The sequence below is a fragment of the Pan paniscus genome, chromosome 16 (assembly GCF_029289425.2).
Source record: "Pan paniscus chromosome 16, NHGRI_mPanPan1-v2.0_pri, whole genome shotgun sequence".
In the NCBI taxonomy this organism is placed as follows: domain Eukaryota; kingdom Metazoa; phylum Chordata; class Mammalia; order Primates; family Hominidae; genus Pan; species Pan paniscus.
Genome location: NC_073265.2, coordinates 53743598 through 53760301, shown reverse-complemented (window position 1 = coordinate 53760301; position 16704 = coordinate 53743598). Strand labels below are relative to the sequence as shown.

At 42.7% G+C, this 16704-nt stretch overlaps 1 protein-coding gene across 2 annotated transcripts in view; it reads right to left on the bottom strand.

The window, feature by feature from the left end:
- ZNF609 (zinc finger protein 609) overlaps positions 1-16704 on the bottom strand; it is a 224708-nt gene that overhangs the window by 175888 nt on the left and 32116 nt on the right. For both annotated transcript variants that reach the window (XM_034938917.4, XM_055098315.2), the window contains exon 2: positions 9208-10081. In XM_034938917.4, coding sequence (XP_034794808.1) covers positions 9208-9954 — 747 coding nt within the window. In that variant the 5' untranslated portion in view covers positions 9955-10081. The remainder of the gene's footprint in view (positions 1-9207; positions 10082-16704) is intronic.

Below are 16704 nucleotides of genomic sequence, written 5' to 3'. Positions count from 1 at the left end.
TATGAGGTCAGTACTATTATTTACTTCCTCCATTCAGATGAGAAAAGTGGGTCTTTTTTGAATATCTTTTCTGCTCTTCTGCTCTGAAAGTCCTAAGCCCTTAGATATTCATTTCAATTTTAGGTTCCTGTCAGTTTGTCCACAGAGTTAAAGATATATAAGGATATTTTTAAAAGAAAAAAATCATACCTACTGCCCAGTGTTACATTTTAAAGTTTTTGGTAATTTCAATTTCACTATTAAGAGGGAAGGGTGCTCTACAATAGTAGATATCAAACTTTAGTGTGTATCACAATCAACAGGACAGCTAATGTTAAAACGCAAATTGTTGGGTCTCAGCTGGGCACAGTGGCTTACACCTGTAATCCCAATACTTTGGGAGGCCAAGGCAGGAGGATCGCTTGAAGTTAGGAGTTCAAGACTAGCCTGAACAACATAGTAAGACCCCGTCTCTAAAAAAATTTAAAAATTAGTTGGGCGTGATGGCACACACCTGTAGTCCTAGCTACTGGGGAGGTAGGAAGTGAGGTAGGAGAATCACTTGAGCATGGGAGGTTGAGGCTGCAGTGAGCCTTGATTGTGCCACTGTATTCCAGCCTGGGCAACAAAGTGAGACCCTGTCTCAAAAAAAAATAAAATAAAAAAAAAAAAATTTGCTGGGTCTCAAGCCTAGAGTTTCTAACTTTAGGGCCTGGGAGGAGGTCTGAGATCCAAATTTTTATCAAATTCTCAGATGCTGCTGATACAGGGCCCACTAATTTATATGAAGGGAAAAGGAAGTAATCCCCTCTCACCTTAGCTATCACCTTATGTGAAGACACTTCTCTACAGAGTACTTTCAACAAGACAGACACTTAGGGTTTAAAACACCTCCAGGGTCTGACAGCTTAAAGATTTATTTTTTTTCTCCCCACTTCACAAAGGCTTCAATGGCACCACTAACATGAAGGCACATGAAATCCAGAAAAAGGAAAATAAAGGACAGAATATTTATAAACTTTGCTAAGAACTTCTTACTGCTCACGTTTTACTTCAGCCTGAAGTCCTTCCTTTGGGCCTCCTTGAGCAACAGATGCCAAAAGAAAAGTAGACTGCTTTGTAATACCAACCCCCAAAACAAGGATGGGCTCTTAAAATATAATAGAACTTTGCCCTGTGAACAGAAAATCTCAAAATGCTCCAAATTCCTCCTTAGTTCACCTTAGCTATCACAAAGGTCTCTCTTTTATCACACTATCCTTCATCTCAAAAGAGCTATTGCTCTTACCCAGGACTGACCCAAAGTCTACACTTTCTTAGGCAGCTTAAATATTGACTATGTCAATGTCATCTAGGATGAATGACTTTAGGGAATAGGATTTGTTAAAAATGTCTCCTCGGTCAGCCAGGAAAGGTTATTCTGTGGGTGCTCTGAACCATGACTAAACTGTCCCGAGAGAAATATATTTTAAAATATTAATATGGTCTGGCACCTTCCTGATGCTAATGGTTCCAGGCCCACCCCAATGGCACAACTGGGAAATTAAGTGAAGAGAAAAGCCATCTTCCCTCTGCTCTCTATTTCAAATGGTCCTCCTCCACAGCTTTGCCACGCACAGACTCATTCTATACATATACACAGAGATAGAACATGCTCATACACACAAATAACTCTCCACAGGAACTGAAAATCAAAGCCTAACCCCATGGTTTTTAAGTGAGCAAGTCCAATTTCCTTCTTTGTAGCTCTTGACACATGCTGGCTGGGAGCCGTCTGGATTTTTTCTGCCTTGTTCCTGCACCAGAAGGCTCTGCACTGCAGGTCAGGGGATGATAAGGAAATGAACAGTGTAATTTCCAGGGCCTCTGAACACAGCCCTGTCAGCAGCTCTGGAGGCGGGTTACTCAAGCATGGCTTGAAGAGTGAAAACCACAGAGAGAGGGCTCAGACAGCCAGCAGTGGCAGGATCTCAGCTGTGTATGTTACTGCCACCTCCAGCCTGAAAGCCCAAGCCCTGCTGCCTCCCTGGATGAGCTCTGCTGGTAAAAGCTCTTATACCCAAATGGCAAAAATACAAGTTCACACTGGGGGAGGAAGATTAAGGGCTAAGACTTAGATTTTTTCCATGCAGTCTTGTGTAGAAACAAAAACACTTAGCACTACTCCAGTGTCCGTGAGATTGCATATTCCGGCAAAACCACAGTAACATCTATCCAACATACCCAACCCCATGCCAGGGATATGGCCAGAAAAGAAGCTCGATTCATATGAAGTCTGAAATTCAACCGGCCACTTCAATACGCCCTAAGCTAATTTTTGGTCTTCCCCCCACCTCCAACTATAATTATCAGGGGCTTTAGAACACATCACCACCATGAAAATTTCCCAGCCTAGATTTGGAACTTCTTCAGACCATAGTGCTAAAAGTCTTAGCTAACATGTATATCTATTCATACTGGGATTCCTGTAAAGTGGAATGTTGTTGTATTTCAGTGCATTATTGCCTAGGACAGACTAAGACCAATTTCCACTCAAACTGTATTTTTCTTTTTTCTAATATTTATTGAATGCTTCCTACGTGCCAGGCACTAAGTGTTTTATATGAATAAGCTAACTTAATCTAAAGACAAACTTTTTTTTTTTTTTTGAGACAGAGTTTTGCTCTTGTTGCCCAGGCTGGAGTGCAACAGCACAATCTCAGCTCACTGCAACCTCTGCCTCCCGGGTTCAAGTGATTCTCCTGCCTCAGCCTCCTGAGTAGCTGGGACTACAAGCATGCACCACCACGCCCGGCTAATTTTGTATTTTTAGTAGAGACAGGGTTTCTCCATGTTGGTCAGGCTGGTCTCGAACTCCCGACCTCAGGTGATCCACCCGCCTTGGCCTCCCAAAGTGCTGGGATTATAGGCGTGAGCCACCGCGCCCGGCCTAAAGACAAACTTAAAGGCTGGGTGTGACGGCTCATGCCTGTAATCCCAGCACTTTGGGATGCCAAGGCGGGTGGATCACTTGAGCCCAGGAGCTCGACACCAGCCTGGCCAACACAACGAAACCCTGTCTCTACTAAAAATACAAAAATTAGCCAGGCATGGTGGTGCATGCCTGTAATCCCAGCTACTCTGGAGGTTAAGGCAGAGGTTGCAATGAGCAGAGACTGCACCACTGCACTCCAGCCTGGGCGGCAGAGTGAGACTCCCTCTCATAAATAAATAAATAAATACGAACTTATGTAGGTGCTATTTCTCTCATTTTGCAGATAAGAAAACTGAGGAAGAACAATTAAGAAACTTGGTCAAGATCACTCAGTAAATAAGTGCAAAGGTAGGAAACAAAGCCAGGTAGTCTGGCTCCAGAGTTCACACTTTTTAAAAAATTTATTATTATTATTTTTTTGAGACGGAGTCTCACTCTGTTGCCCAGGCTGGAGTGCACTAGTGCGATCACAGCTCACTACTGCAGCCTCAACCTCCCAGGCTCAAGCCAGGAGGCCTGGCTAGAGTTTACGCTTTTAGCCACTAAATTATACATAAGAGTTGATGTGAAATTCAAGTTTAGAAGGCTGGTGTTTTAAATGAGAAGTGGCCCCGAATACTTACCTTGAAAGGAAAATTCACAAAGGTTCTCAAACTTTGATGTATATAGCAATTATCTGGAGAGACTTCTGGAAGTACAGATTTCTGGGCCCTTACCCCAAAAACTTATTCGGCATATCTAGGGTAGGGTCCAAGAATGTGCATTTTTGATACTCTGGTGATGTACATGGTTTTATGGGACACACTTTTAGGAACTCTGCTGTAGATGGTAAACTGTAAGCTCCTCAAAAAGCAGAGACCATCTCTGTTTTATTTACCAGTGTATACCCAGTACCAAGTAGAAAACCTAGTATCTAAAATGCATTCAATTAATGTACTGACTGAATGAAAAGTGATAACAATTAGCCAACAGTATATCTTCTCTACAAAATACTTAGTAATATCCACAATACATTTGAAGGTCTGCCTATTAGTGATGTGTCCAAGGAAGAAGCACTAGAACAGGGTTTTTTTCTTACCTGCAATTGCCAAGTAAAGAAAGAACTATTCCTCAATTATTACAATGAAAATTTGGCTGGATGAAATATTCCAGAACACACACACATATATCATAAGTAGTCAAGCTCAAAGTAGCAGTTTTAAAGTAACTTTCCTTCTTTATAAATAACAGGATAGGTTCAGTGCCAGCTGTAATGGTTATTCTTTGCAAACATCATTCATTACCTTACCTAAAATCCGAAACCCAAAGATCCTTTGTTTATTGAGTGTCTACAAAGTTAAAGTCACTGTGAAAAACAAGTGAAAGCAGTTTTGGGGTAAAAGCAATTTTGGAGTATGTAAGCATTTCCATCTAATGTTTCAAGGTAGTCTTTACATTGAAAAAATGGCTCGGTGTGGTGGCACACACTTGTAGTCCCAGCTACTTGCGAGGCCAAGGCAGAAGTGCGTAAGTGAGGCCAAGGCAGAAGTGCATAAGTGAGGCCAAGGCAGAAGTGCATAAGCCCAGGAGTTCAAGATCAGCATTGGCAACATAGCGAGACCCTGCCTTAAAAATAAGCAAATAGGCTGGGTGTGGTGGCTCATGCCTGTAATCTCAGCACTCTGGGAGGCCGAAGCAGGTGGATCACTTGAAGTCAGGAATTTGAGACCAGCCTGGCCAACATGGTGAACCCCTATCCCTACTAAAATTAAAAAAAAAAAAAAAACTAGCCAGGCATGGTGGTATGCACTTGTAATCCCAGCTACTCGGGGAGCTAAGGCAGGAGAATCGCTTGAATCAGAGGCAGAGGCTGCAATGAGCCGAGATCGTGCCACTGCACTCCAGCCTGGGTGACAGAGTGAGTCTCCATCTCGAAAATAATAATACTAAGAAAATAACAAATAAAGTGGGAAAATTGAGAATCCTTCCTGACAGTTAAAGATTTGTTAAGAATCCCAGAGTAACAACATGCCATAAGAATTTGGTGTCTACAAATCTGGCTTTGCCAGTGACTACCTGTGAGATGCTAAGCAAGTCACAGGACTTCACTGGTCTTAGTTTCTGCTATAAAATGAGGAAATTGGACAAGATAATCTTTCTCTGGGACTGCCTTGAATTACAACACCTAGAAGGAAAACAGAGTTTCTGAATGAAAAAATAAATTAAGCTTGTAGTTACAGAATGCAACTCTGTCCCACATAAATATCAACTTCTTTTTAATGTTTTCCATGAAGGAAAATCTTGAGGGCATTTGGTTTCAGGAAGCAAAGCTGACTGCTCTGCCATCAATAGCTGAGAAATAACAGCTAGTGGAAGAAGGCATTAAGAAAGCCTTGGATCAGAAGGAATAAAAGAGACCTGACCTTGGTTAGGCAATGAGGGACTACAATACAAGAGAACTGAGCTAGAAGGCACAAATTAGGGCAGGAATACAAAACCAACGGCAAAGGAAGATGCTCTTAAGAACACAGGATATGATAGCATGCATGATCAGAAGTTGAAAGAGCAAAGAGCACACTTTATGGTTTTCTTTGTATCCTAAACTAATGGGGGAAGTGGTAAATATATGCAGCATTCTGAAAGCAGCAGAAGCTGACATTCAAACACGGGAAAAGCAAAGTGCAGTGTTCCTACCTTGCAAGATCAAAAGCAGCAGCTAAAGACATGTGAGGGGGAGCTTCTGGTTAGAAACTTCTAGATCCTTTCTTTAACTACTAGAGCCTACTTGGCTATTTTATATGATTTGGGGGAAAAGAAGGAGTCTCACCTTAAACTCCTGGTCATAAGCCCTGACAAAGTCAGCACAGATAGATCATTGCCATCTGTGGTTTGTAAATTCCTTTTTTCTTGCCTGTCAGAGTGGCGACGTAAGCACTAAGCTCAGGACACTCAGACAGGCGCCTGCCCTCCTCCCTACCTCCCCTTCCATCCCTAACTTAACAATCCATCAATCAAACTAAAGGCAAGGGAACAGGCAAGAGCCGGAAGGCTCTGTCTTGTTTATTCCTCAACATTCCCTCCCCCATCTCTTCAGCTGGCAGGAAGTATGAGGCAGAAGTGTTCAATAACAATTCAGAGCAGCAGCAGTTGCTAAGAGCCATCTCTGGTCTCTCCTAGAACTCTGGGAAACAGCACAGAGCTCACTCTGTCAGAGGAAGGTATGGTCGAGCAAAAGTGGGATCCCATGAAGGGAAATCCACATCCTTGTCTGACAGAAAATTTCCCAGGCCATAGCCTGAGATATCTACCTTCACAAAGAAGAACATGAGATAGATAATTTCTCTCTTTCTCTCTTTTTTTTTTTTGAGACAAGGTCTGGCTCTATTGCCTAGGCTGGAGTCCAGTGGTGCCATCTCAGCTCAATGCAACCTCCACCTCGCAGGCTCAAGCTATCCTTCCACCTCAGCCTCCCCAGTAGCTGGGATTACGGGTGCACACCACCAATGCCCGGCTAATTTTTGTAGTTTTTGTAGAGACAGGGTTTCACCATGTTGCCTAGGCTGGTCTCAAACTCCTGAGCTTAAGCAATCTGCCCACCTAGGCCTCCCAAAGTGCTGGGATTACAGGCATGAGTCACCAGGCCCAGCCAGTAATTTCAATATTCAAATCTTCCTCATTGGCTAGTAGTCAACACTGCTACTCTGCACCACAGACTTCAGTCAAGAAACTTCCCAAATTTTATGAGTTCTTCCTCTTCATGACAGTTCCCAGTTGAGAGGATGCAATTCTTAGATTATATCAAAACATCTGTTTTGCTATTTTGGTTCTGTTGGTTATCCCTACATAGAAACGTCCCAAACCACAGGCAAGCCCATTTCTCAGAGAGAAAATTTTAAAGAAGTTTTCAAAGACTTTGCTTATAAATTATAGTACTAATCATCAAATACTCACTGAGCACCTATTATGCCCCAAACCGGAGATTGTTGTTTCTCAAAAACCGCTCCTCTGCATGGTTCCTAACTTCCTTTCCTTTAACTTGCCTCTTCTGCTCCTCCCAGTCCAGAAATGTTCTCTCCCTGCACAGCATGTTTTAATCTCCTAGCAACTTCCAAACATTTATTTAAATAATTATTTATTTCAATAGCCAAAGGTAATATGGAAAGGCACCCCCAGGACCAGACTGTCCAAAAGGGTTGAGGGAACAGGGGAAGGAATTGAGAAAGCAGGTTCTTGCTTATGGTTACATGAAACTGAATAGCAAATTTTCTGCTTCTAAAAGTAATTGCCAGCAATTTTCTCTATCTTTCAAAAACTGAAGCACAGTCTCTTTCCCTTTTCTTTCTCATTCTGCTGCCCCATTCTCACAGTCTCCCTGGGAGGCAAAGCTTATATGGCAAAGCAACATTATTAAGGGACAAAACTCCCTGGCACCAAGATGTATTCTTAGCTGAACATACTGCATCTTTCAGCCCAATTATAATCTGAAGGGCAGCCACCCAATCAGTCCCTGCACCTCTATGTGAGAAAATGGGTTCCATTTGCTTCTCTGTTAGAGACAATCATGGACATTTACACTTAAATCCAACATAAAGCTAAGCAATATTAATCCTTTCATCCACAGACTACCACTGGGCTTAGAAGGTTGCAACATAAGTACTCTAAAATTTAGATAGGAGAATGAAGGTCATCCTCAGAAGTACTTTTTAGCACAGGAAGAATAATGATTATGAATATGGATATATGGCAAGAGTTTCTTGAAGCCAGATGTAGGGAACAGTCTAATGGGCCTGGAACAGAAGCAACAACTGCTAGTACTCCTAAGCCTCTTTAAAACAGTATTATCCATCTGTACCCGAGAGAAAATAGCAAATCACAGCCAGCACAGGATGAGCCAAGCTAGTAACCAGCTGGAACCTGACTCTGCTGAAGTGGACTATAGCATCTGCCACCTAAACACAGGCAGCCTCTCTGGCAGCTGCCACTGGTAAAAGGGAATGAGCCACTGTATTATTAGTGGAAGAAACTCACAGACCTGCTACTGGAGAAGCCCAGATGTTGCTAAGAGCTACAGATGTGCCAGAGGCAAAGACCAAAATACCGACAGCAAAGAAAGCATGGGCTACCACTGGAATACAGGCACTAAGAGGGCACCACCACCCAAACATACACATCCAGCCTTTATTTATTAACACTTACATATGGAAATAGGTATTCCCTGCTGCAGCTGATCTAATTACAGAGAAATCAATTTATACTGCATCTGCTGGGATCAGCTGAAAGCACAGGATGAGCAGAGCACAGAGCAGAAAATCAAGAGCCAATGAACAGCTCACCACAAGGCCACTGTTTTGCAGGAATAAGCTGCTGAAGTTTAATGCTGCCTGAGCTGACCCTAGACTCACACCCATTCTCCTCCAGCCCTGCAAGTTCCATTTGCTAAAGCATGAACTAAGATCATCTTCCCAGAGGAGGGACTCAGTTCTAACCCCTCCTGGGGCTGCAGGCACCTGTCCTTCCAAGTCAAGCAGAAGGCAAGGTATCATTACACTGTTGGCAGCTATTAAACCACGAGGAGACTTTGATTCCTAATAGTTGTGGGAGATACCTGGCATGAAGCTACACCTCTAATGGCCAATCTCTTCCTAGGCCAAACTGTCATAACCACAACAATAACTCATAAGATCTAAGTACCTCAAAGTACAATGAGTACCTCTTGCCCCCAAAATGTGCCCCTTTGCTCTTTGGTAGCTGGCAATAGAACACTTCGTAGATATGCCATGAAATTTAGCCCTTTGTTCTACCAGAGACCCAACAGCACCATTTATCCCATCAAGAACATCAAGAACCGTACTCAATCTACATTATCACCAAAGGCGTATTGTTTATCAACTATTATGAGTCTGATGATGAAATGCCAGTCAAGCTGGGAAACAAATAAAGGTCTGATGCCAATCTCTACCAACAAGTGTCTGAGGTGGGCAAAGACAAGGTGGGAAGGTCTCAACTCAGACTACAGAAAGTTCATTCTACAAAGTAGCTGCCCCCAACAACAAATATCCTGTTCCAAAATGTCCAGGCCTGCTGTAAATGAGTCTGTAGGGGAATCCTCTAATTTGGAAGAAAACCACATTATCATTACCAGCTGCTCTGACCTTGTAATTGGTCATTACCCACACACTAATGAGCCTCCCACAGAGTACACATAGTATTTGGCAGTTAGTCCAGGGCAGTTCTGACTGGCAGTCAGTGGGCAGCCATATCTGGCCACCTCTTACCTTTTCAGACTTGACTTTCTTTAGCGGGCGACACTCATTCTCCCCTTCCTCTGGCTCCGGTTTAGTTCCCAAAGGATTGAGCGCTGCCCCAGGCTCAATAGCTATACTCCCAAGTGGCTCCACAGCTCCTGTATCCACCCCTGCACTTCCATCATACTGACCACCCCGTCCTCCCAAGGGAACTGGCTGGAGGACCCCAGGATCCTTTTCTGAACAAGTCCCCACTCCTTCGCTTCTCTCCTTCTTGCTCTTAGATGAGCTGTTCTCCTTCTCCTTTTTGGAACCGGCTACACTGCGGGATGCCTTAGCCGCCTTCTCTGAGCCCTTGGGAGCAATAGCAGCAACCAGGCCTCCAGCATTGGCACCATCTCCTGAGCGCCCCTGCACCTCTTTCTTGCTAGCTGCCCCCTCACTTGGAGTGAACAGGGAAGTCCCTGGAGTGGGTTTGCTAGTGTCTTTGCCACTCTTATTCCTTTTGGATTTTGATTTGCCTTCCTTCCCTTGAGGACCTGGCACTGGGGTCACAAACTTGATGTTGTCTGGTAGTGTGGCCACAGCATTGGGAGCCGGTATCCCCACCTCCTTTGAGCCTGACATTTCCAGTTTCTGCTGGTCCTTTTCCAGATCGGCGTCCAGGTCAATGATGAGATTCCCTACTCCAATGTCCCATTCATCCCCACTGTCGTATGTCTCAACCGGGTTTGCATCCACTCCTTTCCCTCCGGAGGCTCCACTGCTCAAGGACATCTTAGAGTCAACGTCCCACCTCAAGATTCAAGGCTCTTCCTTGCCCCCAGCTTTCCTATTTTCAGCTTCAGCTATGTTCTCAGACCTGCCACATTGGTCAGTACATGCCCAGTGGACAACATCATTGCTGGAAAAAGAAAATTTAAAAAGCTGTTAAAAGAAACAATACAGGCAAGAGACGCCTGAAATAAACTCCCACACAAAAACAGACCCTTCCTATGGGGCTATCATATCACAACAGACATGACAAACAGGTTCAACTGTATTTCTAACCAAGTTACATTGGACCTAAGGAAAAATCAATTCCCACTCCATCTCCCTAGGGGAAAGTACAGTATTTCCAATTGCCCAGAGATTCCATGGTAAGTCTTAACTAGGAGTCCTCTAGAGTTAATTTCCCACTCCTAAGAGACCTATTTCTACTACCACTGTCAGCTGGCAACCCTTCCTCAATCAATACAGGTCCTGGCATATCACAGATGCAAGCTCTAGCACAACTTTACTTATACCCCCATTTCTCCTTGCTTTTTCTTACATTATCAGAGACGCAGAACATGATCTAGCAAAAGCTTTAAAAACTCTCTAACAGGGTCTATCTCTAGTACAAATAGTATAGATTCCTCCTACTATTGGGAAGGAAAAGTCTTATGGTTAAGAATGAAAGAGAAAAACAAGCAGAACTGGGGAAAATGCAACTTCAGGACAGGGGGCTAAGACTTGAACTAGAGGAGACAATCTCAGAGGGGACTCAACCAATCAGCTTAAGTTCAGAGAAGCTGAAACAGCCTTCTAAAACTCCAGGTTTCAAATTATTATCTCAATAGCAGGATTCAAAGTGGCCTTTCCCACTTCCCACTAAAATAGGAAGACACACAAATAAAGAAAAATGTTTACTCTATGAAAAACTGGACACTACTAAAAATCCTAACACCAGGATGTAGAATAACTCTTCACTTTCTCATGTAATACTGATGGCACTGTATTGACAAACACCAGGCCTCACACCATAGGAAACAGAGATTGGCTACAAAAGGGGGTGGTGGTGATGGGGTATTAAAAGTGCAATTTATGGCCAAGTGCAGTGGCTCACATATGTAATCCCAGCACTTTGGGAGGCAGAGGCAGGCTAATCACCTGAGGTCAGGAGTTCAAGATCAGCCTGGCCAATGTGGTGAAACCCCGTCTCTACTAAAAATACAAAAATCAGCCGGATGTGGTGTCAGGCACCTGTAATCCCAGCTACTCGGGAGGCTGAGGCAGAAGAATCACTTGAACCTGGGAGGCAGAAGTTGTAGTGAGCTGAAATCACACCACTGCACTCCAGCCTGGGTGACAGAGTAAGACTCTGTCTCCACTATCTCCTGACTAACAAGACTTGAGGAGTGTGCCATCTAGAAAACCTGGCAGTCAACATATACCATTCAGTATTATTTTATGATAAAGCCAAAGAGTTCTGTTCTTGCTTATTCCTCTGTCCACCATCTTTCTCTATCCATTAAAAAAAAAAATTTTTTTTTTTTAAGTCAGAGCCTTGTTCTGTTGCCCAGGCTCAAGTGCAGGGGCGTGATCTCGGCTCACTGCAACCTCTGCCTCCCGGGTTCAAGCAATTCTCCCACCTCAGCCTCCCGAGAGGCTGGGATTACAGGCGTGCACCACAATGACTGACTAACTTGTATTCTTAGTAGAGACGGGGTTTCACCATGTTGGCCAGGCTGGTCTCAACCTCCTGGACCTCATGTGATCTGCCTGCCTCGACCTCCCAAAGTGTTGGGATTACAGGTATGAGCCACCGTGTCCAGCCAAAAAGTAATTTTTATAAGATAATTGAGTAGAAAGAACAAGCCAGTAGTGTCACAGTGAATTCTGCAAAGTGGATCTCTAACTTTGTAGAGATCTGTAAATGCCACAGATAGGACACAGACAAGACAAATTGTGCTTTTTTACCTATTCCCTCAGAGCAATGTCAAAGAACTAGGGTGTAAGGGGCAAGAAAAGATGTCACAGTAGAAGAGCAAAGGAGGGGAGCCAGGTGAATGCCTGCTAGCAACAGGAATTTAAGAGGGAGAGGTGTGCACATTTATCTGCCATTTAGCTGTAGATGTGGGAAGAAAATATATCCATTACCCAAGTGGAGATCTTAGTGTTAACAGCAACCAACCACTATTTATTAGTAAATGCCAAGTCTACATAGATCCTACTTTATAAGAGATGAGCAAAAAGTGGGGGTGGATGATATGATGTACAAACTATGAAAAAAGTTACTCACAAGGTAAAGGAAACATAATCTCTTATGAAATGATAACTCTAGGCCAGGCATGGTGGCTCATGCCTGTAATCCCAGCACTTTGGGAGGCCAAGGCGGGAGAATCACTTGAGCCCAGGAGTTTGAGACCAGTCTGGGCAACATGGCAAAACCCTGTCTCTATAAAAAATACAAAAATTAGCCGGGTATGATGGTAATGCTTGTAGCCCCCGCTACTCAGGGAGCTGAAAGGTGGGAGGATGGCTTGAGCCTGGGAGGTCGAGACTGCAGTGACCTGAGATTGTGCCACTTCACTCCAGCCTGGGTGACAGAGCGAGACGCTGTCTCAAAAAAAAAAAAGAAAGAAAAAAAGAAATGATACTCTGAAAATGATCTAGGATTCTGAAGAAATTAGTAAGCTGTTTGGAATTCTCAACACTACACAAGAAGACTTGGCCTCCATGAAATAGCATAGTAGATACCTATTCATTTGTTAGAAAATCTTTTATTTATTGCCTTCAACGTGCCAGGCACTAAACTAGGTGCTGAAAATACAGCAGCAAGTAAGACAGTGAGTAAGGCAATGGAACATGGTACTGAAAATAATTTTTCTATTATGAGGGGCAGAGGGCATCTCTAGGAAAGGAGATGCCAACTGAATTTCCATGATAGAGAATTATTAAAGCACAGTTCTTCCCCAAATCATAATTTTTTAGTTCTCTAATCTTTGCAATTGTGGCTAGGCTTAGAGTGTAACCTACATTAATCTAAGGGTTACTCACTATCCCCAGTATGTAATTTAACCATTAAAACAACCCCACCTTGTTTTATCCCTAGAAAAACAATAAAACGTTCCTTAGTTTCAAAAGACCTTCCTCTAGAAAATAGAATGGTAACGGAAGAGAGACTCTGGAGGAGTAAGGAAAGCGTATGAAACAGAAAAATGTTAGTGCTCACTGAGAGCTTCTGACAGTTCTCAGTCTACTGTACTGCCTGCCCTGCTGCAGGATGCATGATAAACAAAGTATGCCAGTAAGGAAGAGAGCATTAAAAAGATAACAGAGGCCAGGCACAGGCTCATGCCTGTAATCCCAGCACTTTGGGAGGCAGAGGCAGGAGGATCACTTGAGGTCAGGAGTTCAAGACCAGCCTGGCCAACATGGTGAAACCTCATCTCTACTAATAATACAAAAATTAGCTGGGTGTGGTGGCATGTGCCTGTAATCCCACTTACTTGGGAGGCTGAGGCATGAGAATCACTTGAATCTGGGAAGCAGAAGTTGCAGTGAGCCAAGATCACGCCACTGCACTCCAGTCTGGGTGACAGAATGAAATTGTGTCTCAAAAAAAAAAAAAAAGATAACAGGTTAAAATGAAAATGTGTAACTTAGTTGAAAGGACAAAAGGATTTAACACTAAAAAAAAAAAGATACAAGGAAACAAAAAATGCAGTATCAATTAAAATTCATAAAGAAAGCAGGGCACAGTGGCTCAGGCCTATAACCCCAGCACTTCTGGGCCTCCACCTGGAGGCCCAGGTGGGTGGATCGCTTGAGGGTCAGGAGTTTGAGATCAGCCTAGCCAGCATGACGAAACCCTTTCTCTACTAAAAATACAAAAATACAAAAATTAACCGGGTGTGACAGTACATCTTATAATCTCAGCTACTTGGGAGGCTGAGGCAGGAGAATTGCTTGAACCTGGGAGGCAGAGGTTGCAGTGAGCCAAGATTGTGCCACTATACTCTAGACTGGGCGACAGAGCGAGATGCCATCTGAAAAAAATCAACCAGCAAACAAAAAAAACTACCTGAAATACTAAAATCAGTTCAATGTAGCATAAATTTAAATAATTCCTATAAATACAAATATCAACTGCACTTTGTAAGCTGAAAACTCAATTCAGATATTAACAATTATCCCTGAATAATATGTGAGGGAAAACCAGTACTTTGATAATGTACCTCAAAAAGCCTTAACAATAAGGAAAGACGAACCGTAAGTTATAAAGCTGATATTTTTTCAAATTCCTCTTGTTCCAATTCCATATGCCATGGCAAATTGTTTTGTTTTTTGGGATTTTTTCTAGTAAGCAAGTGATACTGCCATTACACTTTTTAAAAATTGTACTTTTTCTGAAACGGTAGCTGGAGGCGAAAAGAACATCTGATGATCTATGCTCATTTCCAGATTCCACATCTTAAGTGTGATATTAATAAACTGAAAGGATGTACTACAGAGCACAGTATGGTACAAGACTGGGAAGCCATTTCTTAAGAGGAAAGACCTTAGAAACTGGGATTCTTTAGTCTGGAAAGGAGAACACTGAAGGAAGACAGGCTGTTAGCTTCAAATATATGATGGTGCCAGGCAAGGTGGCTCATGCCTGTTCTCCCAGCACTTTGGGAGGCCTAGACGGGTGGATTACCTGAGGTCAGAGTTTAAGACCAGCCTGGCCAACATGATGAAACCCCGTCTGTACTAAAAATACAAAAAATTAGCCAGGCATGGTAGCGGGAGCCTGTAATCCCAGCTACTTGGGAGGCTGAGGTAGGATAATGGCTGGGAGGCAGTGAGCTGAGATTGCACCATTGCACTCCAGCATAGGTGACAGAGTAAGACTCTGTCTCAAAAAGAAAAAACAAAAACATATATATATATATGTATATGATGTGTGCAGTGTGGAAGAAAGTAACTCTGTGACTCTGAGGGTAGAAAGAGAGTCAGTGAGTAGAAGTTACAGAAAGACAGATATTTGACTCAGGAAAAAATTTAATATCCTGATTCCCAACAATGACCCACAATGTTTAATGTCTATTTTACTGAAAGTATTTAAGCAGAAAAAGCATAATCACTTGTGAAGCAAATACATAAAAGATTCTCCTGTGTGTGGTAGGGTTAGTCTGGACATGCCTAAGGCCTTTTTCAAATTTATAATTCTATTAATATACCCATCAAAAAGTGCTTTCCCTACTAGAAAGCTACTCCAAAATTTCTGAATGACCAGGATGCAAAGAAAACATATCCCAAGGACTGATCTTTGGTGGTCCTGATGTTCTTTTAGAAAGTCCCTATATTCCTATTTTTGAGAGTGAAAAGTTTTCGTAAGTACTACTTTTCAACCAGGTGACTTTTCAGAAATCTAGGTTTCCAAACCCAGCAAGCTTCATAGTAACTTTGGTGGTACATTTCCAAAGATACACTGTAAAATTGCCAAGGATTCTTCAATCAGCCTGGCTGCAGCAGCCAAACCACTTCCCATCTGCTCCCTACAGCATCCCTGGCTTTATGCAGCTAATAATCAACTCTTTGACAGGTCATTGCAGAGATGTTTAACCCCAAGAGTTGGGGTAACCAACATGCTAGTGGGAAACGAAAAGCACTGACCTCTTGCTTTCATGGCAGAGAAAGTGCGGAATCAGGAGAACCAATATCTTACAGAGACCACAAGGCATTTAACAACTTGCACAAGTTTCTGTGATTATTTTCCTTTCTTTTCTCTCCTTCTGCCTAAGTGTACTCCACTTCCTTCTTTAGGACTGCAACTCAACAGCCTCTGGAATCACTTGTCCACCATGAGTTGTCAGTACTATCTGTGTTTTGTTCCTACACCTGATCATTAAGAAATTCCTTGCTACATGGATATGTTTAAGGGACCAAGATAGGTCATGACAATCACTTTCCATACCCTGTATTTACCCAAAGCACTCCTGCTTAAAAAACATATCATAACAACATCCATCTCTTTGACTCCCAGCCCACAGGCTTGTACATTGTAAATCATACATTTCAGGTCATTAATTGCAATTTTAAGGACTTATGTCAGAGACCATACAACTCTTCTACCTCAGGAATGAACAAGGCCTCTCCTTCGACAAGGGTAAGAATGAAAAAGAGTTTTCATGTGAGGTTTCTGTCCCAGCTCAGAGGGCAAAAACAGCAACTGGACCCCACTCATATCCAAACATAACAAGAAACACTACATTTCTCTTTCACCCCAGAGAGATCTCTGTATCCATCCAAGAAGGCTTCAAAGAGCCAATTCCTTTAATTGGTAACTACCCACAGATAATCCAGTATAAGCAGTAAATTGTCTAATACTGTTCTACTGTAAATTTATCTGTCCTCTCTTTTTCTTATGGATTTTGGATCAATCCTCTTATAGGCTTTGGCCTGAGCATGTGACAGTTATATATGAATTATAATCTGCTTGAGACCACACGGGTCACACACAAAATATGGATATTAGGGCTGTCTAGCTAGGTATTCCCCTCCAAAAGCTGCATGCCAAAGAAAAAATGCTATACTCAATTCGAGGAGGGCAGCATGGTGTAGTAAAAAGAACAATGAACTCTGAGTCAGGAGATGTGATTTCTGGACTCAAATTTCCATTGACACTAGCTAAGCTGCTTCATTAAGTATTTTCTCATTATAAGATGGAGGAAGAGTCTATCACATTCTAAGCATATCAGGAGGATATAAATCTGAAAAATGTAAGACAAGTCAAAG